The 26,292-nt window shown below is 47.3% G+C and overlaps 3 protein-coding genes across 4 annotated transcripts; 1 reads left to right on the top strand and 2 right to left on the bottom strand.

Annotated features, from left to right (window-relative positions):
* Nucleotides 1-3,057: 3,057 nt before the first annotated feature.
* Nucleotides 3,058-8,738, bottom strand: DRAXIN (dorsal inhibitory axon guidance protein; the record flags this gene model as incomplete). Its single annotated transcript, XM_080358904.1, has 6 exons — nt 7,967-8,738; nt 6,536-6,723; nt 5,918-6,029; nt 5,471-5,560; nt 5,147-5,236; nt 3,058-3,170 (listed from the first exon to the last, which is right to left on the bottom strand). Exons 1-6 carry the CDS (start codon nt 8,424-8,426, stop codon nt 3,058-3,060), a joined length of 1,053 nt encoding a protein of 350 aa, XP_080215030.1. The 5' UTR covers nt 8,427-8,738.
* Nucleotides 8,739-14,832: 6,094 nt separating this feature from the next.
* Nucleotides 14,833-21,049, top strand: MAD2L2 (mitotic arrest deficient 2 like 2). Its single transcript, XM_080358840.1, has 10 exons — nt 14,833-14,862; nt 16,715-16,926; nt 17,153-17,204; nt 17,417-17,535; nt 17,753-17,824; nt 18,670-18,770; nt 18,890-18,984; nt 19,107-19,180; nt 20,192-20,284; nt 20,572-21,049. The coding sequence occupies exons 2-10, from the start codon at nt 16,900-16,902 to the stop codon at nt 20,611-20,613; spliced, it is 675 nt and encodes a 224-aa protein (XP_080214966.1). The 5' UTR covers nt 14,833-14,862; nt 16,715-16,899; the 3' UTR covers nt 20,614-21,049.
* A 9-nt stretch (nt 21,050-21,058) lies between these two features.
* FBXO6 (F-box protein 6) lies at nt 21,059-25,291 on the bottom strand (the record flags this gene model as incomplete). Of its 2 annotated transcripts, XR_013923271.1 has the most annotated exons (6): nt 21,059-21,293; nt 21,645-22,428; nt 23,033-23,168; nt 23,486-23,581; nt 24,309-24,435; nt 25,033-25,291. XR_013923271.1 is itself a non-coding variant. In XM_080358838.1 (5 exons), 5 exons carry the CDS (start codon nt 25,289-25,291, stop codon nt 22,282-22,284), a joined length of 765 nt encoding a protein of 254 aa, XP_080214964.1. In that variant the 3' UTR covers nt 21,261-22,281. The 2 variants fall into 2 exon arrangements, 1 of the variants encoding a protein (XP_080214964.1); XM_080358838.1 differs by having other exon boundaries at nt 21,261-22,428.
* Between the last annotated feature and the right edge of the window lie 1,001 nt (nt 25,292-26,292).

Below are 26,292 nucleotides of genomic sequence, written 5' to 3'. Positions count from 1 at the left end.
GTTTGGGTGGGACTCTGTCACTCACCTTTCATGCATGCCCTGCAATTAACTTTAAAAATTATTCCACACAGCCCTGCTATAGCTGGTTTGGGCCTGATCCGAAGTCCTTGCAGGACAATAGAAAATCTTGCAAGAGCTCTGGCTTTAGCTCTCAGGGGGCAGCAGAGAAACTGAGCTTGTGTGAATTCTTAATTTGAGTTTCTCAAACAGTTGAGAAGATCATATAAATCAAGATGTTGTTGACAATTGCCTCCCCCTCTCTTGTTCAGAACTAGTGCCCCCAAAGGCAGAATTGTCACTGATTGCATTGTGACTGGGAGATACTGGGAAAGGAAAGGGAAATTTGCTAAATGTAACATAGTCATACTATTGCTTTGCAGCTGCTGTCATGCCCTTGAGACAGCACAGCGTGGCACTAAAAAGCTTTACTACACTCAGAAGTGGGTTGGACTTGTTGTACAAATGTTGCCCTGGAGTTTTATATCACAGGCTGGTCTTGCATTCCACACCTCGGGACGTTATTTACTCAACAGCTTTCCTTTGCACTGTGATTGTGAAGTCAGTAGTTGATCTGGCTGATACATAAAGCGGGTTGTTGGATCCTTTTCACGCGGCGGTGGCTGTGCAGCACGTGCCTGTGCTGCCGCTCACCCTTTCTGCTTCAGCTCTGCAGCATCACAGTCTGATTGAGAGTGAATGAGTGTCGGTCACAGACTCTCTTTCTCAAATCTCAATGTGAGCAATCAATCTAATAATCGCATGACTTGATTTATAATAATTAGCTCAATTTTCACTGACCTTAGATATTTAACTAATCCCACCAATTAAGAATCATCTATTCTGTATACTCAGAGTTAATAGCAGACTGAATGCTGAAAAAGCAAAAGCTGAAGAAGCAAGTCTCCTTTTGGAGTCTAAAAGCTCTGGTTTAAAATTCAAACTTGCTGTTTAAGCCTGCTTGTATTTCACATGGTTTGCAACACAGTCTTGCCCAAAACACTGCCCATCCTACAAGGATTCTGTATGTAGTCCATGGGGCAATGAAGACCTGCATCACCAAAGATAAAACCACTGCAAAATTTCAATTGCGCTGTTCCAACCAGATTGTGGCTCCTATATTGGAAAGCATTGTGGTGTCAAAACGTGGCTTTAATAAAGGCTGTGCATGTGGTTCTTTTGGGTGTCACACAGACCAGGGTTTGAGAGCTCTGCAATCAACTGTGATCAATTAAGATCTTATTCCCTTTATGCTTCCACTGACAATAGCACTGGCAGCACACGCCCTATTCTGCATCTGGGCTGAGGGAGGGGCTGCATTTCTCTCTCTGGGTTAACAAATTGCATCCTTGCTGGCACGGCACAGAGCTGGAGCCCAAGCACCTTTCTTTACTCCTGCATTTTGGGCTAAGACTGTAATACTGTAAGCAGAAATCTAAATAGCTGCATTCAAACGAGTGGCAGGTTTAGCCTAAATGCTCCTTTATGAATTCCTCCTTTAGTGCACCTCCTAGCAGTGCAGGTTTATGTGGGTCAAAACTAATATTGTATTCATAGCATATCTCTGTAGTCATGACTGGGCACTGATCATATTAGAGGCGTGAACTATTACACCAGCAGCATTTGATGAGTACATGATGCAGAAACTGGAGTGCAAAATGGAGATTTGCCTACCTAAATAGAACACGGAGGTTTATGAAAGCAGCATAAAGAAGATTCTGACCACAGCACCAGGATTAATCTTATTATTACTGCAAAAAGCGCTGTACCTCTCCAGGTTCTTGAGCTTAATATTTAAAAGGCTAGAGAGCTCTATCCCACCAGAAGCCAGGGTATTGGGGTGTTAGCAGTAGAAAAGAACATATTTACCTACTAACACTATTCCTATTTAACACAGGTAGCCTGTGTTGCTCCAATATATCACTGAAGTCAGTAACTAAGTACTAATATAAAGAAGTTTTAAACATCTAGATAGCTACACTAGGTAGAAACTGTTAGCTGCAATTGGAATGAAGATGTAGGGAAACCTGCATCCCCAGTTTGGGTAGAGAAGTTTTTCTTACTGAGTGGCACAATTGTTCTGTGTGATTACCTGAAGTCATCATTACTGGCCAGCTCCTGTACAGGCCTTTTTTGCTCCTGCCACATCCTTAGGTGCCGTCAAAGAAGCAGAAGAGTTGCACAAAGGATATCTATCATATCTTTATTTACATATCATGGAAACACACATGCAACATGTCACAGGATTTACTACAACGGAACAGCCTGTCCCTATCTCCTGTTACCAAAAAACTTTATTTTTGGCTCACTAGGAAAACTATCACTTCCCTAGAAAGCTCCTAAAAATAATCATTAAAAATAACAGACATGGCAGGGTAACTAAGTGAATGAGAGCTGCAGGCTGGGATGACTTGCCACATCCTTGCAGAAAATAGGTGGTTCTTTGGGAGCAAAGAAGGAAGGAGTAGGACCAGATGGTCCCAAAGAAGACAGGTAGGGAATGTCTGTCTGTGGCACTGAACAAGGGAGGGAGCAAGAGCTGTGGCAGAAGGTCTCCTCTCACCCAGGAACCCCCTTTCCCCTGATCTTTGATTCCACCTGGAGGCTACAAGCTTCCTATCTGCTAGGAACCTCTGATCCTTAAGGAGGATCTACCTTTCTTCTCAAGCAATAGTTAAGGGGTAAAGTTTAAGCTCACATCCCCTTTGAACTGAAGGATCCTTCATATCTTGCCTCTGCTGAGAGGAGACAAAACCGCAGAGCCTTTTCCTGCCAGGACCATCAGAACGGTAGTAATGATCATTCTCTTACCGACTGGGAGAGGGGGACTCAGCTCAGTGGCAGGAATGTGCTGAGGGAAGGGAGGGGAATGCAGTCTTGGTATGGAAAAGGCCAAAGCCACTCTATTTATAATTACTGTGAGCTTCAGTCTTGTTGGAACCTGGCACGTTCAAAGCCTGCAGCTTCAGTCATTTGCTTCACTTTTTCCTCTAATTCCCACTGCTAGGTATAAACAGTTTGACCCCAGCTCCTGACCATCCAGGCAGGAGTCCTACCCTCCTAAACATTAATGAATGATCCCTGCTCTCCGTTGGCTGATTCGGGCTCCACGCAGCGCCCTTTCCTCCGGGTCACTCTTCGGTTCCGGTGGAATTTGGCATAACAGCGTAGCCCTATGGAAAAGACATACATAAGTGAGCAGGAGAGACCAGGGCTCACTACAGTAGTAACATCAAACAATCAGCTCTTGGCCTCAGTTCATGACAGAGCTTGCTGCAGTGGGGACAGTCCCACGGCTGGGAAGGCTGGGCTGTGTCAAATAAGGTGGTAGAGAAATCCCTCGCACGGGCAGCGTATATTGCTTCCTGTGCCCTGCTTTGCTGTTTGGCTCGTTGTTCTGGTTTGGGATGCACTGGCTCAGGCAGAAGGTTTCACTGGCTTCCTGAAATACCAATGAATTATCCTGATTTGCTTCCAGTGATTTTCTGGAAGTCCTGCTTGGTTTCCCCCTATTACTTCCCATTACTGTCTAAGTGATCTCTCCACTGGGAAATTACTACAGAGTTAATGTGCAGCAGCAATGGCTTGGGACCTCCCCTTGCTATTTATTTCCCTGAAGCTTCTGGAGAGGAGGGAAGAGACTTTAAAGTGTTATTACTGGGAGGTCTGATCCAAAGCTCACTGCTGATCTTGAGTTTCTTTGGTTTGGATGCTCAAAGCGCAGGGTCTGAAGGAAGCTATCTGGTATAGCATTGATGAATATTAAGGGGGAAAAACAGGCATTTTGTTTATAAAAAAAATCAGTACATATTCTGAAGGCAATGGGAACTTCTAGTAACTCATTGCTTTCTGGCACTGACAGATTTATCTTTTGGTGTCTATTGTCTGACTTTATTAGGCCAGAATGTGTAGCTAGTTGGGCCAGACAGGGCACAGCCTACGTGTAAGTAATTCTCACAAAAGCCCTGATTGTCAGTAGCCCAGGATCTGGTCATTGGCGTTGGCAGGAGTTGATTTGATGATCCTAGAAACTCCAACACTCTATTTCCAGAGCAAGCAGCAGATAGCAACAGTGCCAGCACCCCCAGAGTGGGGAAGGCTGAGGATTTATAGCCTTTATAATGAGACAACCCATAAACTGTCCTTGAGTACTTGTACACAGGAGACCCAGCCGATGTCACAGGTCACTGAGCAGCCTTTTGGAGTACATGTCCCTGGGCTATGCTGAGACCAGCTACCTTGAAGCTGCCTTTCTGCCCCTCATTACCAGTCCCCACAGGGCAGTCTGGCCTCCCAGAAGGAGAGCACACAAGATCAGAACTCTGCTCTCATCTAAAAGTCTTGTCTGGACTCTACATCTCTGGGGATCTCTTTAATGCTACAGAGGATGCACATTTGGCACAAGCTTATAACTAGCTTAAGTATAAAGCAGGGCCAGGGGCAGCCCTCGTTAGGCTTACAGAAACACTTTTCTAGGCTAACCTACCAAAACATCTCTGATGAGGACCTTCAAGTGTTACATGACACACCCGAGGTGAAGACTATCATTTAACATTGCAACTCCAGGAAAGCTGTCTGTTTAACCAGGTTAAAATTAGGTGAATGGCCCGGTCAAAGTCACTAGGTACCTAACACAGGTCACAAAATTTGGCAACCAGAATTTTGCTCTGGCAGACGAGACCCAGTGCCTGGAGCTGATCCTGAACATGTTCAGACTAGAAAAGTGCCTTTCAACATCTCCATAACACAACCGTCTATTAAAGGCTGCTGTGGATTCTTCAGAAGCAGTTTTAAGAAACAGTCTGTGTCCTGCCCCCACCTACTAATTCAGGAAAGCTATATTAGGCATGAGGTCATGTAAAACAAGGATGATAGTAAGTTTTTATAACCTGTGAGACTTGAAAGCACCACTGAAGTGTTAATATATTGTGGCTGCTTCTGTTAGGTTTGTAGATATCAGGAGGTTTGTTTTTTAAGAGGGAAAACAAGACATTCTAGATGACTCGATGGTCACACTGTGAGTCAGTTGCAGGGAAAGATTAAGAGCAGCAGAGCTGGGCTTGTATTTTCACATATAAACCATGATTCTGAATCATTGCAGCCAACTATGAAGCCAGCTGGAAGGGGGAGAACAAATAGCTGAACTCACCTTCAGTGCACATACAGTCATCATAACATTTGTTGTTAAGGCCTCGATTGTGTGGTTTGCAGATATGTTCACGCAAGTCGCAGCAAGAGCCTGCAGAACAGAAACAAAGGTCAGGACAGCTCATTTATCCCCTTCCCTTCTAGGGCTACTGACACCCATAACACCTCCATGGTACAGGCATCCTTCATTCCCACAACACACCTAGAGAGCCTCTGCATCCCACTTCCTATCAGTATTAAAAATCAGGATACTTGTATTAGAACCTGGGCTGGATTTCAGACAATCTCATGTTTGCAGAAATGACTCTGCCAAGCTGATCCTGACCTGGGAGGCAGTCGAGGTGATGATCACACGGCGCTCCTTCAGCTGTCACGGTTTCATTTCCACTGGTGGGGCTCTTACTGCGGTGTTTCTCTATGGAAAAAAAAACAGATGCTGATCGAAAAAATCATGCTAGTGTTTCTGTTCTGGAGACTACATTGCTCCAGGGTAAAAACAGCCGCAAACTTCAAGAGTTTGAACTCTAAACTTTCAGAGTCTAATCTCCTCCCTATTTCTCAACCCTCCATCTATCATTTTTCCTCTGCCCTCAAACTGTGCATCCAAAATGAGAAACATTCTGAAACAGAGCACAAAATACAATCAGCATTTTGCTTTTTGTGTCTTTCTCCACCACTAAGATCTCACATCCTTCAGCACATCTGTGAACACTAACCACGGGACAAGCCTTACGGAATGACTCTTGGGAAACAGGACAGGGAGGTTTGGCACCTTTCTTTTTAGCAGATGGCCACATTTCTGGTTTGAGATCCTCATAGTCTGTCCAGTCAAAGAGTGCCATGTCTAGGGTGGGCATCACATCCCCATCTTGCCTGAGGCGGGCCTGCAAACCACAAGAAACCAAAGAGACAACGGATTACGCTTCTGTAGTGACACTCAAATCTTTGCCATTTTTCCTGGTGCTTTTAGACGTTAAAAAGATCTAAACCTCTAAACCCCCCACCCTCCACCCGTCTTGTCCACTGGGGGTTCTTGGCATCTCATTTTCAGAAGGAAAGAGCTTTCCTTTGTTGCAGCTGAAGCCTTTCCGCTGCTTTGGTGTGAGGACAAAAGGCGAGCAAGGAGCACTAGGACATGCCACCTCTCCAGGCAAGTGGTCCTTGAAACGGAATGAAGATGGCTAGCTAAGGGCAAGGAAGAGAAGTAGCTAAAGGAACTGTTTATGAAGAAGAGGTGTGCAGATGTCTGCAAAAGAGAGGGCTTTGCTGTTATGCAAGCACTTGCCTCTAACTGAAAACAAACAAACAAAAGAAATGGAAACCAGATCTTATCTGCAGGAGATTTCTGTCTGCATAAGAGGTGCGGTGCAGTTACCAGCTGTCTTTTTACCTGTGACCGTGGCGATGTGGCTGGATGAACAGGAGGCTCTTCTGTGGAAACAGCTAATTCCAGTGCAGTGATGAGAAGCGTGGTGGGAGTCAGACTTGTAGCTTCCTCTGCCTGCAGGTTTTGAAACTGTTCTTCAAAGCTTTCAGGTCTCTTGTACAAGGAGCTTGGCCCAGCAACAGGAGTCTTCCCTGCGGAGGGCAACAGGTACAGTTAGCATTAGCTTTCTCATCCCTTTTCGCTCTTGTGCCATAGATTTGAGTCAAAGGAATTCAGATTTCATCCAGCCACTGGCCAGTGTTCTACCACCCTGAGCTGCTGTTTAGACCAGTGTAAAACAGTCATGTGCTATTAAATAAAAGTGATAGATGAGGCCTAGAGTACATACATCTTGATTGTTACACACTTAAGTCATACATAATCACACCTTGAAGGTATGTCTAAGAAGCAATGGATTTCTTCTTCTGGGCTCAAGAGTACAAAAGATTCTTGTTTAACCATTTTTAAACCAGTGGATTAAGCTGCTGCAAATACCTGTGAACACATTCTTGTTTGATTTTAGCAGTGGGTTATTTCAATTTAGCTCGAGTCAGAACCAGCCTGATCCCTGCTTTTCCTAAGGATTAATTTAAATTCAAATCAGCTTTGTACCATACTCTTCTATATTGCTTAACATGACTTGTTTAGTCAGTCCCCTGAGAAAACAATAAGAGCTCTTCTTAGTGATGCAAAGAGGAGTGATAGCTGCAACTTGGGGATACTGACACCCAGTTTGTCAAATAGTGTAGATTGACACAAACTCCGTGGCTTAAATAGAACTAAAGATTTACTGAGCATACCATACCGCAGAGACACACACCCACAACTTGACCTGCAAAGGAAAGCAGTCCCAGCCAAAAACAAGCAACACTTTAGGGTAATTAGTGCAATTTCACATATGCAAAATTTATCTTTTTTGTAGTTCAGCATACATGTAAAAGAATACAAGCTCTGATGAGAAGAAACTGATCTTCAAGCAAAGTAGGGGTTTGTATTATTTCTAGTTCTGGTCATGGTTTCGAAGTCAGTAAAGAGATTGAGCATGGCCTGGACGTGTTTGTTCATAAATTGGATAATTTGCTAAATAGTAAAAAAAACAAAGCAGGCCACCCCAAAACAACCCCTCAAGTCCCAGGAATTCTCAGAGCTCCCCCTGTAAGGCAAACCAGGTCATTTTCACAAAATTGCAACCAGCCGTAAAAAACCTCTGGTTCTGGAGTTCTCCTTTTTTCTTGTGCCTCTTTTGTTTGGCAGATTTCTCCCTAGAGCAGGCACACATCCCACATCCTCCACACACCCATGTGCCTCAACCACAGCTGCATCTTCTTGCCCTCACACCATCAACACTCATTTCAAGTGACCCAACAGCTTCAGCTTCCCTTGGAGCACAAATACCTCGGTGGTGTTTCAGCCTGTCCCTGCGGCTGTGTCGCCGATGCTCTCGGTTCTGCTTCTTTCCTCTCTCAGACCCAGGTGACTGGTTGTCCCTCTCGGGATATGGGAACTCAAAGCCCAGGAACACATCCTTATTCTGTTTCAGGGCTGCTGGCTGTCCCTCTGCTGCCAGCTCTTGCACAGCTGGAGCTCTGCTACCCGTTCTGAGGGTCTCTTCTGCAGCCGGCTGCCCTCTCGAAGACATGGCATGGACCTTCTCCTTCTTGGCCAAGCCGTGTTTGTAGTGGTGCCCACTTCCAGGCTGCTGCAGCCACATCTCTTGGTTTTGAAGATGGTTGTTGTTCTCTGGGACATTTTTGAGCTTCGTGACAGGGTCCAGGGAGACTGCACAACTGATGTCAGCCAGAACCAGCATGCACAGGAAAAGGAAAGGACAGAAGAAGGTGGAAGAAGTTGCCATAATCCTGGGTGCTCTGCCTCACCTGCAATAAAAAATAAAATTAAAAAAAAAAGGATAAAAAACCCCAACCAACTTCTAGGAACTGCAAAGGCAAGCAACATTCAGACCTAGGACACTTAAGTGAAAACAGTTATGATGCCCAGAGCTGGAAGTGATTTTTTGCCTCCTTGGTTACCTCCTCCTCTCCCAGCCCTGGTTGCAGCAGCTGAGACACGCGCAGGGCCTATGGGGCTGAGAGGTCCCAGTTTCATGTGCAAATGAGGGCCATCAATCAGCAGGACATTTCCCTTTGATTCCTGACCGGCCCCCTACCCTCCCATTCACAGCCTCCCAGCTGAGGGACTGGGGAAGCTGGGTCCTGCAGCCACAGCTCCTCAACCACCCGCACAGCACCAGCTGTCCAGCTACGGCTGTCGGCTGCCAGGTTGGCATCCTGGGCCTGGCTGGCACCGGCCTCTCCTCACAGCTGGTTTCCTTGCAATGAAGATGTCAAGAGGAACAGAACTGGAGGCAGATGGTGGCCTTGCAGGACCAGCAACAGCCTGGAGCAGCTCAAGACAGAGACGTGTGCGTGTGCACACATACTGTTTCAGGGTGGCGGAAACTGGTCAAAGGAATAAAAATCACTAGAAATTTTGTGCTGATACCTCACAGTGTAGTGGAGAAACAAATCTTCTGCTGTCAGGGAGGCAGACTGAGATTTCTCTAGTTTGTCCCACTTTTCCCTGCTCCACCCTGCACATTTCACTCCAACCCACCAGGTGAGGCTGTCACTGGGAGGGTAATTTAAGTCCAAAGAACACTGAGGTCGAGTCCCTCAGCACAAAGGCTGCAGACTATTCTCATTCATTCTGCTTCACTTTTTGAGGGTCTTCCTTCGTCCCTGTATTTGTGCTATGAGACACGGCTTTGGGACATTGGAGAATTGTGCAATTAGGTCATTCTGCACTGTCCTTTCCCACAAAATGGGAAAAAGGGCGTTCAGCATTTTCTTGCCTCTTTCCTTTCAACCTGTGAAACAGATGTGAAGTATTTTGAGTCAGTGAAACCTCTGTCATCACAGCAGCCCCAGCCTCATGGAGCATCTGGGGAGTTTAGAGAGAGATGTCTTCATCCTCTTAACTGTACAGCCTGCTCACTCATTCAGCAGCCAGTTCTGCCTTTCCAAGATACATCTCTCTTATTGCTCAGAGCCTGGGAGCAAATTGTCAGTACAGATGTACCCTTAGAAAGAGGCACACAGCATAGGGCCCTTCTCTTTAATGCAGTGTCTGAAAAGCAGGTTTTTCTACTGGCCACAAAGGACAACAAACTGCTACTTGAGGGCTGATTTAGGAGGTGCTGGGTAGCTCATTTGCTGAAGGCATAACACTATGAAATAATATTTTATTGGCAGCTACCTGGGACAAAGGAAAACCAGACAAACAGCTAAATCTCTTAACAAAGCACTTGAAGTCCTGCTTCAAAACCAATGGAACAAATAGCAACCAAGCAAAACCCAAGCTCTGCATCCATGTTCTTTGTTTTTTTTCCTAGGATTTTCCCTTTAAGAACCAGAGCAAACCAGCTGGATCAAGGCATCACTCAGAACAACTCAAAGAGCTGGAAACAGCATCTTACCTTTTCATCTGTAGGCAAAATGCCAAGAGGAGAGAACAAGTGCAAAGAGAATGCGAGGCAGGTGTCTCCAATCTCCCTCGCACAGACACGGGCCCTTTGATGGTGAACCCGACAGACACATTAGCTGCGGATTCTGGTTTTCAGCAGGAGCTAGAAAGCAGCTAAATGCTGCAGGGCAGTTAAACAGAAGGTCTGCTTCAAAGTGTAGGAGGCATTTATTTTAGCTGCCCAGCTGTCTTGCTGGCATGACACAGGATGAAAGTGCAGCTAGGGCACATGGGTTGCCTCATCTCTACACTGGCTGAGAGGACAGGCTAACATGGTGTTTTACTGTGTCACTGGAAATCTTGCATTAATAATGCAGATAAATACCTGGACTGCATCGTTGTCAGGGGAAATCTGACCTATTTGCCAAACCAAAACAGTGCACAGATAAGTTATATACCTTGCGTTAACACAGCACTTGTTTCCACACCCTGATCTATGTTTAACATAGGTTATGTTTTTTTAGCCTACAGAAGCTGTAAAATTCACACTTCCCAAAGGCAGCTAGGTAACACGACAGCATCCCTAGCTCTCCTCAGGTTCCTCAGTGTCTGCGTACCGAAGTAAAATCCACAAAAGAAATCTGTGCGAGCCCCCAGCTTGTTGATGTAGGTGACAGCAATGTTCTCACACTGCTGATGCACCTTTTCTGCAAAACGTGAAATTCTGCCCTGCAGCATATGCCAGGCAGAAAGAACTCTAGCCTTGGAAGGAGATACTCTTCCTAAATTGCTCCAAAACAAACACACACGTTACAAGCCCAGAATTCATCCTTTTCTTAGGGTTCATATATTAATAAAGGAAATAGCTGAAGTACTCGCCAAGTTACGCTGCCCCTGTAGCTCTTCACAACCCCACGCCTGCATCCTCCTTACTCCACCCAATGCTTTGCACTTTCTTAATACACCATCAGGATTACGAGCCACCTGCCTCCTGAGGTAGCAAATCTGCCTACTAACAAGAAAATGTGTAATGCAAAGATAAGGCCCAGAACCACACGGGGTGCAGGCTCGGGGCTGATGAGTGAGCTGCAGTGCTGTCTCTCAGACGCTATTTCTGATCCATTTTGGATTAGTAGGGGATGGTGACACTCCTGTAAGGGAAATTAGGGGGGTTTTTTGCATCTTGGGTAACTTTCCCTGCGGGCAGTCTCCTTCTCTAGACTCACAGATACACTTGCTCTTACTCCACTCTCTGCTTGCAGTCCTGGTAAAGAGAAACTCAGGCATGTTTTACCCTTATAAATACAGTTAAGTCACTTTGGTGGGGAAATATGATCTGAAATTGTCCCTGCTGTATTTGTTTTGTATTTGACAAAGCATGAACATCAGATCATCTACTTTCATTCACATATCTGACTTAAAACATGATACGCAATGATCTTATTTTTAACTCTTAACATGTTCTTCATGTCACAGCCAAGAGGAACAAAACTCTTGAGCCAAGAAATAGAGAATATCAAGATCCTTTATTATCCCAGATCACAAATGTTGCATTTCATATGCTCAAAGGCTGAACCAAGCTAGACCCAAGCACGTACTCTGGGCCAGATTTCTCTTTGGCTCTGATAAGCTCTGACTTTGGCAGGAGTGCGTAAAGATTTCTTGGACTCCAGACAATCCAAAGCTGCGGCAATAGACAAAGTGTATATGCATCTACATGGGTGTTTTGTGTATGTGTGTGTGGCAGGGATGATGGAAAATAAACCCAGCTTTGTGTGCCAGGCTCCCTGTAAATAAGAAGCCATAGGGTGATGGATGGGCTTGGGAAGGCCTGGAGCAGAATAGACAGGGAAGGCTCTATGGTAGCTGACATGCAGAGAGCTGGCTGGAGCCAGGAGGATGGTATTGTGCAGATAAATGAGATTTTACTTCCCTGCTGGGTCTCTTTCCATCTGTTTTTCTGTTTCTGGAGACAAATGCTGGAAAGCTTCATATACAATCTGCCAAGAGACCTTCCCATTTCAAAGGGATCTCTCCCAGCTTTCTAGGGTCCCCTAAAGCAGACAGGTAATTTTACGCACCCTTCTCTTTTCCTCGCCAAGGCAAAAGTACTAACGCTTTTCTTTCTCCAACATTTCTTGCATACTCACTTTGTAAAGACTTTTTTTTCTCCTGGTCCAGACATCGTTGGGACAAAGAGCAGCAGAGTCCCCTGCTCACAGATCTCAGTCATTTCGGGTCCCTCTTCAGAGCTGCCCTCCTCCTTGCTTAGGTATCTGTATCCATTGTCACCTTTCCTCCCTACCTTGTCTTTCACATTTATCTGACTCCAAAGCTTCCTTCTCCCTTATGACTGTGTTTGGTATGAGAGATATCCGCTCTGCAGATATTTAGGCTAGGCTACTCAAAGCCCGCCACCACCCTTTGAAACATCTTGCGCTGTTTTCTCTCATTTTCTGCCATCACCAAACAGCGTTCCACTGTAGAAAGGGCTAAATTCACTAATACACTAATTGCACTAGTGGCACAAGAGACAGGACATAGATTCAGGCTTACAGGGGGTTGACTAGTAGCCCTTATTGCCTCTGTGCCTCCACAAAGCATCTTCCTGGGGCAACTCATGTCCAGCAACTACTTGAAATGTGGCTTACTCGACATCAGTTGATGGGCTGGAACTAGAACTCTGTTTTTGCCGACACACCAGCCCAGGCAGTCGGGGCTGCAGCACCAACATCCTCCGGGAACAGGAGGGGCACAGGAATGAATATGCAGTAGCCTCTGCTCCCCTCTGGGACTTCATGGAGTGGCTGACACAGCCATCAGAGGCAACCCGCTATCAAACAGAGTCTCCTCTACCCAATAATGAGATTAAAATAGCAATGAGTCTGAGATTAGCATCCAAGATATAGTCGCTTGCTGTCAGCACAGCAGAGAAGACTCTCCAGTTTAATGCACAATGCCTAGTGACAAATGGGACACAATCAATAGCAAAGGTCATTGCTCACCCGGCTGGAAAGCACCCACCAGTGTGACAGGGAAGAACAGGGACAGATTTGGCCCGATCTTCACTGGGGACAGAAGTGGATGTGTCCTGCATGGCAGAACAGTTAGGCTGCACTTTGAACATTTTTCTTTGTATATCGTTTTCACTTTGAAGCAAAATGTGTAGGATTAATACCTCCTTCTGCAAGGGAGAGGAGATGGGAATACAAAACCATTTCCATTAAACCCTCTGGTTGACGGAAGACTTCAGGTGTGAATTGGATAAATGTCACTTAAATCCTACATGATGAATTACTGGCTGTAATAAGCCATTAAGTTATGCCAAATTGATTTAATTCAGGAACAAGATCTCACTTTTATCAACGGGGAAAGAGCAGAGAATAACCCGTGGGTACTTGGGGGCTCGGTGCACGGCTCTGCAAACACAATGACTCGGTGCGAACAGCTTCCTTCATCCCTCAGCCGCTTTCCAGAGCAGCCGTGGCTCAGAGCCGGGACGTACCCCTGGGGTGCCCTACGAGAGGGCTTTATGCCTCTGTTCGAGGCGACTTTGCTTCCAGGGAAGGGAAAAGCCATCTCGGGAGGGAGCTTGCAGTCGCCTCCGAAGTCGCAGGGGCTTGCGGCAGGGTGGAGGGGCACAGCCCCAGAGCCCCCATCGCACAGCCCTGCGAAGGGACCGGCGCTGTACATCGAGCTGAGGGCGAGCCGGGTGGCAGAACCGCGGTGGGAACCCCCGTCACCCCGGTCCCGGTGACAATAGGGCTAGCTGAAGGCACCGGCGCTGTCCCAGGCTCGGTGCGATGCCGCCGCCACCCGAGGCACCGCGCACCGAGGGCGTCCCGGCGGCGGCACCGGGGGTCCCCATCACCCCCGGCCTTTGTCTCCTCCGGAGCGCACGAAAAGTGGGGAAAGTGCCCCCCACTCCTCCCCAATCCCCGCGAAAGCGAAGAAAACCAGCACCCCCGGCCCGGGCTGGGCGCGGGCAGCGCTGCCTACCTGTCCGCCGCTCCTCGGTGTGGGCTGAGCCCGGCAGGCAGGGCCGGGCAGCGGCTGTGCATGCAGCGGGAGGGGAGGCAGCTCTGCCGGGGGGTGTTCAAACCCGTCAGCAGGAGGAGGAGGAGGAGGAGACAGGGGGAAGGCAGTGGGGGAATGTGGAGGGGAACTGGGGACGCCGGGAATCCCGGGGGACTGGGGTGCATGGTGGGGGGGGGTAGGTGTGGCTGGGAGGGGCGGAGGGGCTCGGGGTGTGCTGGGCGCGGGTGGGAGAGGATGCTGTACAGGGTGCAGGGGGTACGGTGAGGAGGAGGAGGAGAAGGAGTGCGGGAGCGCAGGGTGCGCGCTCCCGCGGGGCTGGTGGCAGGAGCGGTCCGGGGCAGGGACCGGGGCGGACAAAGGACGGAGACAAAGGCGGGGCGGCAGGGGTGGGGGCTGGCCGGGCCCCCGCTCACCTGCCCGGTGGGGCGGGCACGGCGCACCCGCTCCCCGCAGGGGCTTCCCCGCGTTACGGTAACGGGGTGGGAAACCGGCCCGGGGGAGCAGCGTTCCCCCCTCCCTGCACCGAGCACCCGGTCCCGCTGCACCGGAGGCAGCTGCCGGCCGGGAGCCCGTGGGGGCAGCTGCGGGCAGCACCGAGCAGCACCGGGCCGCACCGGGCAGCGGGGACTGATGGGGACCAGCGGGGACCGCCCCCCCGCGCCCGCTCCTCCCGCCGCCGGGGGGCGCTGGGGCCGCCCGCCGCTCTGACGTCACACGCTCGCGCCGCCGCCCGGCTCCCGCGCTGGGCGCCGCGCGTGAGCGGCGGTGACGGTGACCGAGCGGAGCGGCGGGTGAGCGAGGGACAGCGGGACCCGCGGGGCGGGCCGCTCATCGCGGGGGGTCCCGGGGGATCCCGGGCGGAGTGGCGGGCGGTGCGGCGGGGTCGGTGTGATCGCCCGGTAGCGGCGGCAATGCCGGAATACGGGCAATGCTTGTCTGCTGAGGGGCGGCGGGACCGGGGCTCCGTGCCGTGCCCGTCCCTGTCCCGGAAGCCGCGGTCTGTCCTTCTGTCTGTCCAGTCGTTACAGAAACGGTGCTGGGTTTGGGACGCCCCGTTCCCCCTGAAGCCGCAGGGCGCCGCTCAGGCTGGGGCAGGAGGCCTGTGCTGGTTGTTCTGGGCTAGCGCAGAGCCCGTATGGTGGATATGGGCACTTTGGTGATGATGGATTATAAGTTACATAATGTCCCTGCCTTCTTTGCTGCCCTTATCGCCTGAAATTGCTTCACTAAGGCTTTGCTGGCTTCCAGAAAGTGTCCTGAAGAAGTGTGGGGTTTCCTTTTCCCCCACCCGTCCCTCCGAGCTTCCTTATCCTGGGAAGGTGGAATGACTTTGGAAACTGTGTAGAAATAAGACAGCAAATTGAAATGTGTAGATGAAGGGCCATTAACTGCAGCAATACTTCAGTCAGCAGCTCCAAAGCCTTAAGCTGAGAGAGTATGAAATGTGTGGTTCTCAGGTGACTGTGTTTAAAGGTGGATCTCTAAGGATGCTCTTGTTTCACTTTCAGAAGGGGGGGCATTTAGGTGAGGGTGTGAATCTAAACCCCTAAAAACACAGATATATTTTTTTTATGCTACAGATCTTTTGTACCAATTTGAGAATCACTGCAGCTGGGGTGTCAGTGAAATGCTGAAGTATCTTAATTCTGTTTATTCTAGCTGGATCACTAATATTCCAGGGATTCTTTGTGTACAATGGTAAGATTCTGATTTTAAAAGGGAGAGGAAACTAGCTCCCTATTTTCTGAAAGTTGAAGTAATTCTTTGTAGGTCCGAAAAACGTGGTTTGTTATAGCTGAATTGCTTGAAAATGAGTGGCTAAACAACTGATGGGAATGACTGTGGCTTGTCAGAGGCCTGTGGCAGACACCTGTGTTCTGATGGAGCCACAGTGCTCCTGGAGGCCTTTAAAGACATACACAGCTCATGAACAATGCTGCTGCTCTTAGTGGTTAGAGTTTGCATCCATGCAAAGAGTATAGATATGAAAAAAGACTTGTAATAGAAAATTATGTATGCTGTAGCTTAACATGTGCAAGGCACAAACTCCACTATTTAAGAAGAGCTGAGCTTCAGTTTCTGTTGTTTGAGTGTCAGCACACGGTATTCAGTTTGGCTATTTAATATGCTGCCCTTTTTAATTGTCACAGATTTCTGGCTTCCCAGGCAATGGTCACAGCACCAAACCTGTCAGAGTTCAAGGAGCAGCTGGATGATGCTCTCAGTCATATGGTTTAGTTTCAGGTAGTCCTGTGAGGAGCACAGAGTTGGACTCCACAATCATTATGGGTCCTTTCCAGCTTGAGATATTGCATGATTCTGTGTGACAAATTCCTGTGCAGGGTTTGGATTCCTTGGGACTAGAGAGAGGGAGATGCTCTGAAGCTGTTGGTAACGCACAGCAGATGGGTACCTGTGTCGTGTCAATGGAAAGATGCAGATCCTGGCCTGAACAAGCAGCGTTTCATGGTGGTGGGGTGAGAATAAACCCATAAAACTAAGAAGTTATTGTGTTATAATAGAATATAGTAATTAGAAAAGAGGCATGGTTTAGTATATTATAAGAGCATTCGTGTGGCTTTAAAAAAAAAAGTGTTCATTGTGCTACTAAGAAGTGATTGTCTAAACTTTCCTGTGTCTTAGGAATCATGAATTCTCCAGTCCCAGCCAAATGCACCATAAAGGGAGGGAGCCAGCAAAGAACTGTGAACTGAACAGATTTTTTTCACATTTGTGTTTTTATTTAAAATAAAGCCTAATTCAAGAATAGCAGAAGTTGAATTGTGAATAATCTGTCAGTCTGCGGTGTGAACCAGGATGCAGCAAAGATGCTGTCTTTGTTTTTTGCACTGCTGGTGAGTTCTGATGATGTGGTGTTGGTTACGGAGGGTGCTTAAACCTGACACAGTGTGAGCTCAGTGGATTTGTCCGGCAGTGTTTATATGGGTGTTGACTAAGCGCAAAGACAGTTTGTTGGGTCTGAGCTCAGTGGCACTAGGGGAGTGGATATCTCCATGAACTGTCTGTATTAATAATACAGGAGCCAGAGGATAAATAATCCTTTTTTGTGATTACTTCCAGGTTCTGGGAAAGATGACCACTCTCACACGGCAGGACCTTAACTTTGGGCAAGGTAAATACACTTGCAAGGCTTCTTGTTGGGACTTGAGCTCGTGATATTGCTGTTGGAAGGTTTCTCTACCCCTAAACTTCCTGCTGCCATGGGAAGCAGCTGAAATTTATGCAAGGAAGAATACTTTAGAAAACATTTCCTATGAGTATATGGTATTGCTGTGCATGCTTCCCCCCATCCCTACTTCAGCATCTTTTACATTTGTTTTTCAGTTGTTGCAGATGTTCTTTCAGAATTCTTGGAAGTGGCTGTTCACCTTATCTTATACGTCAGAGAAGTTTACCCTATTGGGATCTTTCAGAAGAGGAAAAAATACAATGTACCTGTCCAGGTAGGAGATTTTCCTGCTGACAGCTACACAAACAAGCAAAATAGCAGGAGTCAGTCAGCACTCACCAGAACAATCTAAACCACTTCCAGACAAACTCATTTTTGAAGAGAAATCAAGTGCCTTGTAACACACTAGTGCTTCTGTTCAAATCTTCCCATTTAGTGTTGTCCTAGTTCACATCAGACCATGGCTCTGACTGTTCACTGTATTTGCACAGATGTCCTGCCATCCGGAGCTGAACCAGTACATCCAGGACACGCTGCACTGTGTAAAGCCGCTGCTCGAGAAGGTAAGATCATAGAAAGGAAGTGAACATGAACACTGTCTTCATTGCAAAATTTATTTACAAATACACAATATACTAGCTGATAAAGTTAGTAACAAAAATAAAAATAACATCCATAACCTTTCCTTGCAGTTAAGGCCCAGCCGATCATTGGCATTTAGTTGTATCTAATACATGCACATGAGGATATAGAGCTATATATTTTCACTTACCTCATCCTACACATTAACTTAAATGCATTCAAAAGCAAAACGTTAAACACCTACCTGGCAGAATAGTTGGAATGCTTTGCTGTAAACCAGCAAGTAAAGGTAGGTTTGAACTCTACATTTTGTGAGAGAAAGGTGTGACCATCTGAAACATTTCAGGTTGTAGGATGCTGGCAGATTTTGCATTCTCTGCTCTTTGCAGACAAGCTAATGCACATTTAAAGAATGGAAACTGATCAGTTTTACACTGCAGTAGTACAAAGTTGCTATATTTGGCCAGTCTAAGCATACCTTAACTTCTTCATCATTGTCCATTCCCAAGTGATGCAACAAGATGGCTGTACATTTCCTCCTTTGTTCCAAAATAGCATCTAGGCAGATGAACTATCTAGCGCACTTCATTTCCATAGGCCTCAGCAATAAGCTGTCAGCTTAACATCTAGCAAGGAATGGCTTTGCAAAAGCTTTTTTTTCCTGATCAGTAATAATAATCTGACAGCGCTCAAGCTTTGGGTAACTGCCAGTGCTGGGAGCCACAACAAATAAGCATACTCCCACTTTGTCAGAAGTAGGTGAAGCACAGCGGGGGCAGAGACAGCCTGCTTTAATGAAGGGATTTTTCTGTCTTTGTCCTTACAGAATGATGTGGAGAAGGTTGTAGTTGTAATCCTGGATAAAGAGCACCACCCTGTGGAGAGATTCGTCTTTGAGATCACCCAACCGCCTCTTCTTTCCATTAGGTAAAGCTTCTGTTAGTCCTTCCGCACAGCACCCGACACCTGCCTCTGCAGAGGTGTTCTGGAAGCAGCTCCAGGCCCCAGTATTTGCTGCATACCAGTAACTGCTGTCTCCTCACCAGTTCAGAGTCCCTGCTGTCCCACGTGGAGCAGTTGCTGCGTGCATTCATCCTGAAGATCAGCGTGTGCGATGCTGTGCTTGACAACAATCCCCCAGGTAAGCACAAACGTGTCCATACAGCCTCATAGCATGGTATTGCTCGACTCAAGACAACACTAGGCAGTGTCTGATCCTCTGTTAGTTGTCCCCTGATCTGGAGCCTGACATTTCTCTTGCAGGTTGCACCTTCACAGTTCTGGTTCATACACGGGAGGCTGCTACACGGAATATGGAAAAGATCCAGGTGATAAAGGTGAGTGAGATCTTCAGCTACATGACTGTGTGTGAGCAACCCACAAAGATTAGGAACTACAGAGTTTTGGCATCTCTAAAGTTAAAGCCGCTAGATATTCTGCACACATGCGTCAGCTTCACGTGATGCACTTCAGAACTTTGCTTTAAATGCATTTAAATGGTTTACACTGGTGAGGTGACTGAGCACATTCACCACACACCAGCCACGGTTGCAGACAATAGTTGCTTCAATGGTGGAATTAGATTGTAACAATGCTTACTGCATCGTGCCTGCTCAGTCACTTTAAAAGTGCTCTGACATATAGGATGGGTACTTGAATTTAAGTAACAAAACAAACAAACAAAACCCCTTATCCCACATCCATGATGTGTGGATGGATGATTATAAATAGCAAGGAAGACTAAGATTCAAGTAACTAGTGGAGCTTGAGTGCACAAATACGTTTTATCTTGCAGGAAAGTGTGTGTCTGTCACTTTTTTAAAGCGAGTTTGTCTTTTAAGAATGCTTGCTTAATTACAGGGAAACTTTTTTCCCTGAGCCAAGTTATTTTGGTTGTCCTAAGGCAAATAATTGCAAGCTAGGGAGGTATAAAGTTGTTTCAAAATGAAACTCTACTGTGCACTGCTTAGTAACAGAAACTGGCAAGGCAGGACAGAAATCCATGTCCTGAGTATTTTGGAGTTGCAGTTAGATGCTGGTGTAAAGCAGAGAACATGCTAGCTGGCGACAGCTAAGAGTATATCTTTTAAAGAAGTGACACATCACCTTTGGAACAAGTAAACTTGGTTAACATTATAGTTTGATGCTGTAACTGAAGATGATTAGGCCGAGCCTTGGGACCAAGCGTGCATGTGTTAAGTTTTGCTCTTTTGAAAGGTTTGACTACCTGTTTCTTCCCTCAGCCACTAGATCTCTCACTTAATGCTGACCTAGTGCTGATAAAGAGCTCACCTTACAGAGCCTGCCAGCCTCTCTACAAATAAAGCACCTTTTGTTCGTGCCCCCAGGATTTCCCCTGGATCCTCGCCGATGAACAAGACGTGCACATGCATGACCCCCGGCTTATTCCCCTGAAAACTATGACATCGGATATCTTAAAGGTGAGCAGAGCATTCTGGACCGAGACATGGCTAAAACTGCTTGTAGTTCTAAATTTGTCTACGCTGCTGCCAGCTCTGCTGTTTTCTGTAGGGTAACAATTTTAATACTGCTGAGCCATACCTTAGCCTAGCGGATGTCTGTGCCAGGAATCAAAACAGGGCACAGCTCATGATAAAACAAGAAACCTGTTTATGGGGGGAGGTACAAATTCTTTCTGTTTAGCCCGTTGCAGACTTTTTTCCATTCTCCTACTTGCATGGAACTGATGCTTGTTTCTTTCCTCCAGATGCAGTTGTATGTAGAAGAGCGAGCCCACAAAAGCACCTGATTTTAAATCTTCCTTGCCTTCAAGCTTCATCTGATCTTCCAGTGGAATAAGATATCTCACAAACCATACCTTGATAAGCGTCTCTTCAGCTGGCCTTCTGGGTGAATGTAGAGCAGCTGCTGCCTCTTTATTTCAAGTGCTCTTACCACTGTATATAGAACTGACTTGGAATGTGGAGCCAGAGCCTCTTCCCATGTACGCTCGTGTGCAAGAGTGAGTACAGGTTTTGTTACAGCGAGTCTCTGGGGGCAGGATACAGCCAGCTTTGTACAAATCCAGCTCTCAGCAGGGCATCTCCATTGCACACTGGTAGCGATATACAGCAGTCTGGTATATGCTCCGCTAGAGCAACGGACTCATACTAAAGGTGAGCGAGGCCTTACGTAGTGTCTGTACACTGTGACTGTCCCAAGTAATCTTTAATAAATATGAAGTTTTACCCCAGTTGAACTAGCTTGAGTTCTGTCCAAATCAGCCTCCTTCCTTCTGTGAGGAAGTATTTCTATTTTGTGTGGAGCTTCCACTATGTTTCCATACCTTTTCTGGAACATATGCAGGATCTGTCAGTTCCCATGACAGGCTACAACCTTGGTCTCCTCTTTCTGTGGGAGAGCATTCACCCAACAAGTAGCATTAGCAAGGTGGAATTTGTCCAGCAAGGACATTTGGCAAATGTCCTACTAACAGAGAACAGACAAGGGAAACTGTTAACTCTGCACTTGTCAAAGGAAAGCAAAGAAGGCCTTAGTATTGGCTCTGTGCATACAGGAGTAGCAGACATGGTCTGTAGTACGTGAGCTGAGCTTGTTAGTCAGACAATTTGGTAAGACAGCCAGTATAGCACTTCCCTGCTTCCTCCAAGGAAAAGTGCAAGAATAGTATAGATTGAGGTTGTACAGTGCTTTAACATAAAGGGTTAGACCGTTCAGTACAAACTGAGTACTTTGGTAGTACAAAGGTAGTAGGGAAAAAGCCCAGCACAATCAAAAAGCACTTATGTTGTAAGGCAGCCACCTGAGGGGATTCCTTACCTCCTCGTTCTCTTGCTCTTTATTCAAACAATGACGGGCTGTATTTGGACAGGAAAGGTATGCACCATTTTGATCATATACACTTACGGAAACAGGAAGGAATTAAGTACCAGTGACAGAGCACTTAAGAAAAAGGGTTGATAGCTTCCTTAAGCTATGAAAGGTCTGATGTGAAAGATACATGTTTTTCTACATAAACTGAAACAGGAAAATATCATACGAAACAAATCTCTTTGTAGCAGAGCCCTTGAGGACAGCTATAATAAGGCTAAAATGTATAATTTCAGATTATTTCATAAACAAACAAGAAAGCCTTTCTAATATATTCAAGACCTATTTTTTGGCTGTAGCACAATGCCATATTAACTAGAAAGACAGATGTCATACTGAACTGTCCCAGTCTTCCTCCTGTGGGAGGGCTCTAGTAATTGCAGTAACATCCACGGTACAAGAGGATGAAAGATGAAGACAAAAGTCCTTCCAAGGGGCTGGGCTTGCAGAAGTTCTGCTGTGATTAAGAATTAGCTGTGCAAGACAAAGCTGGGACACTCACCCAGAACAGAGTACAAACAAATAATTGCACCTGAGACCACCTGGTTACAGTCCTGAGGTAAAAGCAAATACTTAGATCATGCCTTCATAACATTGTCAGGGGCCCAATGGTGATGCTGCTGTTTGTCACTCGGATCCCGTACCACCCTGCCCAGAATTGGGTGTCTTGGCCTCCGTGTTGAAACCAGATATGTCGAACTCCAGCTGGGTAATTCTGGAAGGTGTAAGAAATCTGGAGAGAAAAGAGAAAACCAGCACTGACCTAGAAGCTAGGACAACTACAGTATGTGCATCTTGGTCTCAGAAAAAGATCATTCTCATATATCTCTAATTGAAAGTGCATCATATCCCTTTTTATAGGAATGACAAAAAAGTCTCCTATTCAGCCTTTTGCCCTGAAATCCCCTCCAAGTCAAATGTAACATTAAGCTTGATTCTTTGGTATGTTTGTCATGTAAGCAACAACATAATGGGGAATCTACAGCCAATCAAACCAGTTAAATGTGTTTAGTAGTTTAAGGAAAGTAATGTCTGCAATACTTTAAGTGACATCCATGCAGTAATTTTAAAACAAAGCTTTTTGATCCAATATGAACAAGAACTGTGCTCTTGTAACCAAGTTATTTAGACAAAAGCTTAAGTGAAAACCAGAAACAATTGAAGAGGACCTTCCTCTTTCATGGCACCATTGTTTCTTCAGCATTGACAACAGCAAGGACTTTTGCCTTGAGTAGAGGAGGCTGAAGAGCAGAGAAAGTAGGTCCACAGGGGACTTTTGGCTAGGTAAGACTTGCAAGATTCAAGCATGATGATACTGATGTTAAGCTCCTGCTTACCTCTCTCCACATTGCATCACTCCACTGCTCGATAACCACTGGCTGGGGGTGGAACTCCTGAAGGACAATGTAGTCTTCAGAAAGCAGCCGCACGGTGAGTTCGTAGCGACACCCACAGTCAAATCTGGCAGCGTACCTAGAGAGGCGGGGGAATCAGGGAGCAGGGTTGTAGATACAGCGTTCAGTTCTCTTAAGTGTTCAAAAACAGCCTCCAAGGGGGTGCCCGTCTGCAGAGGAAAAGGAATGTTGTCCCCATAGCTATGAAGAAGTTCTAAAACTTCCAGCTATCTGGCTCCTCACAGGATTGCCACCTGAATAAATTTAGCTTATGCTTTACTCAGCAGCTACAACTCCCAAAAGATAAAGAACTAATTTGATAGCATGAAAAGCTTCAGAGGCCTAGCTTATCTCTAGGTCAATGCCAGACATTCTAGATTCAGTGCACACACTTACCAGTCCTTGACTACAATTTCAGGCCGTTTCTCATCCATCAACTGATTCCAATATCCTTCTTTCTGCAGGGTAATGAGTTGAGACTTGAAGCATGGCCTGCAGCAGCAATAGAGACAGTCGCAATTTCACAAAACACATCTCTTCCCTCTCAACAGCCACGCTTTCCCTGACAAATTTAACCAAAAGCCCACCCAGTCCTTGAGTGCCCTCAAGGCTGACATGGCTAAGGCTTTTCCCATAGTTTTCCCATGTCTTTTCCCATAGCCAGAACTAGACAAGGAAGTGAAGTGATTAGCTTCGCTCCCAGATAAAAGGAATGGTTACCTATAAGCTGGATTAAGAGGAGTCCCTGCACTTGTAGTAATGGGAAACCACTGCTTATTGGGTGTAAAAGCAGCTAATCCTCTGTTGACAGCTTTATTGCATGCTGTTAGCAGAACAAACACACCTACCACTCTTAGAGGTTACCAAGCTTTGACCTTGTCAGGTAAGCATCTGATTAGCTCGCCAAACTGTAACCTTTGCCCACCACCTTTAGTAGAAGAGAAGCAGAGATCCCATGTGGATTATTCACAACTATAAAAATGTTACAGGGAATTCCTGGTAGGGACAGAGAAGTTTAGCACATGCTGCAATTGCTTGTCTAAGTGATACTCCTGTTTCTTTAGACTAACTAGTATAAAAGGTTAATTATGCTCCTTCCTTTTCCTCGCACGGGCTAAGGTTCAGTGACTTGCCTCGAGCCTTCTACCCGTGGTGCTTTTGCAGACAGACAGGAGGACGCAGGTCCCCCAGCTCCAGATTAATAGAGTCCAGTTCTTACCCATACGAAGTGACAAAGTACTTGTCTACTTTGGGGTCCGGCATCCCTGTTCCATGAGGTCCAGGCAGAACTTCAACCTTCCATTTATCTCCTTCATTTTTATCAAGTTTCCAGTGCCGAAAGTTGTCTGAAAACAGATATCGGAGATGAGTGTTAGGACCTCAGTTCAGTTTCCGGCAGTGTCTCTGCTTTTGTTAAAGAATCAGCTACAGAACAATACTAAGAACCTTCTTTGATGAGTTTTCAGATACACTGTATTTTTTCTCTTTACATTGCCATTACTTTTAATGTGGCTGTTGGCAGCCAGGGCAACAGGTGGCAACTTTCTGACCAATCAGATGCTCACAATCAGTAATAAAGTAGAATTACTGTAGTCATATTAAGTCTTTGACAACAAACATTCCCAAGCTTCCCAAATGGTTAATCCCAACACCTGATAGTTTCGTTACCACATTGTACTTGCTGTGCAAATTATCCGCCACTGTCTGCAGTGCTGAAGCCTTAGTGATTCCAGGGGTTTTTCTGCTCACAACCACACTTACGTATTTCTCACCATTTTATCTACCCACGACAGTTTTATTACAGCTTTTTACTTGTGGATGTGACCCAGCAGCAGCTGGACAGTCCCGTGACACCAGCAGTACGTGAGCAGCGCAGGGAGCGCACTGACTCATTCTGAGTGTTGGGAAACTCTTAGCCGCCTATTATAGATGATCAAACAAACCTTGAGCACAGGGGTTTTTGATCAAGTTTCTCTTCAAGTTGGAGAGTATGTAGAAGATCTTCCAGTCGGTGACGCTCCTGTCCAAATTCTGCGCGTAAAGCCCCTCCCGCTGGCACTTGCGTTTCCACAGGGTGGTCAGGTCCACCACGTCCCGCCACTGCGAGCAGACCAGCCTGCAGGAGCGCAGCAGGTCCCGGGCGGGGAGCAGCGACAGCAGCTCCACCAGCACATCCTCGGGGAGGTCGCAAATGGTTGTCATCCCCGACCCACGGCTTTACGCGATGGAAAATCCCCGCGCACCGGCAGCGCGGAGCTTGTGGAGATAAGCGGAGCTCTAAGCAGTTACTAACGCCCGCCCGCGGGCCGCGGCCCCGCCGAGCCGCCCCCCGCGCCGGCCCCGGCCCCACCTGCGCTCCCCGGACACGGATGTGAGGCCGCCGCGACTCTTCCGCAGCGGGCGGAGCTCGGGGCGGACCCGCGGCCTCCCCGCCCGCCCACACGGTTTATCAGGGCGGCCCGGCCCGGCCCTGGCCCGCCCCGGAGCCGCGGCCGCCCGCCCAGAAGCGCCGGAGGTAGGAGCGCTCGGACCGGGGGGACACCGCGCTGGGACCCCGCGGGTGTCACCGGAGGAAGGCGCAGAGGGGAGAGGGTGGGGGCGGCAGAGTGCGCTGCGGGGGACGGGAGTACCCCGGAGGGTGCGGGGGGACAGGGGAGGCAGCGGGGTCTTGCACCCCAGCCCCGAGTGCGTGGGGATGCCTGCCGAGCAAGGGGACCAGCCGTGCCCCATTGCCAGGCAGACAGAGGGCCGGGCATGTGCAATTTCTGCGGGAGGGGAAACCTGCATCATCTCTTTTTGCATTAAAAAACCCAGATCACCACCCCATCTTACCCTTCAGGACGGTGGTGGAAATGGAAATGGGAAAAAAAAAAAATTAAAGGGAGAATACTCAATGCTACCTCCATAAAAGCCAAGGAGTTTTAAATGACAGTTGGCTCCTGCAATACAGATAGAGAATACAGGATAGCTCTGCACCTGGAACATCTGGATTTAGGATGCTGCTACTGTAGTGACTCCTTGTTTCATCCCTCCCCTGACAGATTTGGTGCTGCCATCAAGTACCATGCCAGGACATTTCACCTGCTGTGTTCCCAGTGCTCTCCTGGGCTTATTGACTCCTGGGGAGTTTGGCTGCGTCTGCGCAGTTTGCTGCAGTCTCAGCAGCTTCCCAGCATCAGGACTCAGCTGAGATAAATGCGGTG

Source organism: Nesoenas mayeri (genome assembly GCF_963082525.1).
Source record: "Nesoenas mayeri genome assembly, chromosome: 24".
Taxonomy (NCBI): domain Eukaryota; kingdom Metazoa; phylum Chordata; class Aves; order Columbiformes; family Columbidae; genus Nesoenas; species Nesoenas mayeri.
The sequence above is the reverse complement of the archived record's forward strand: the minus strand, read 5'-3'. Positions and strand labels throughout refer to the sequence as shown.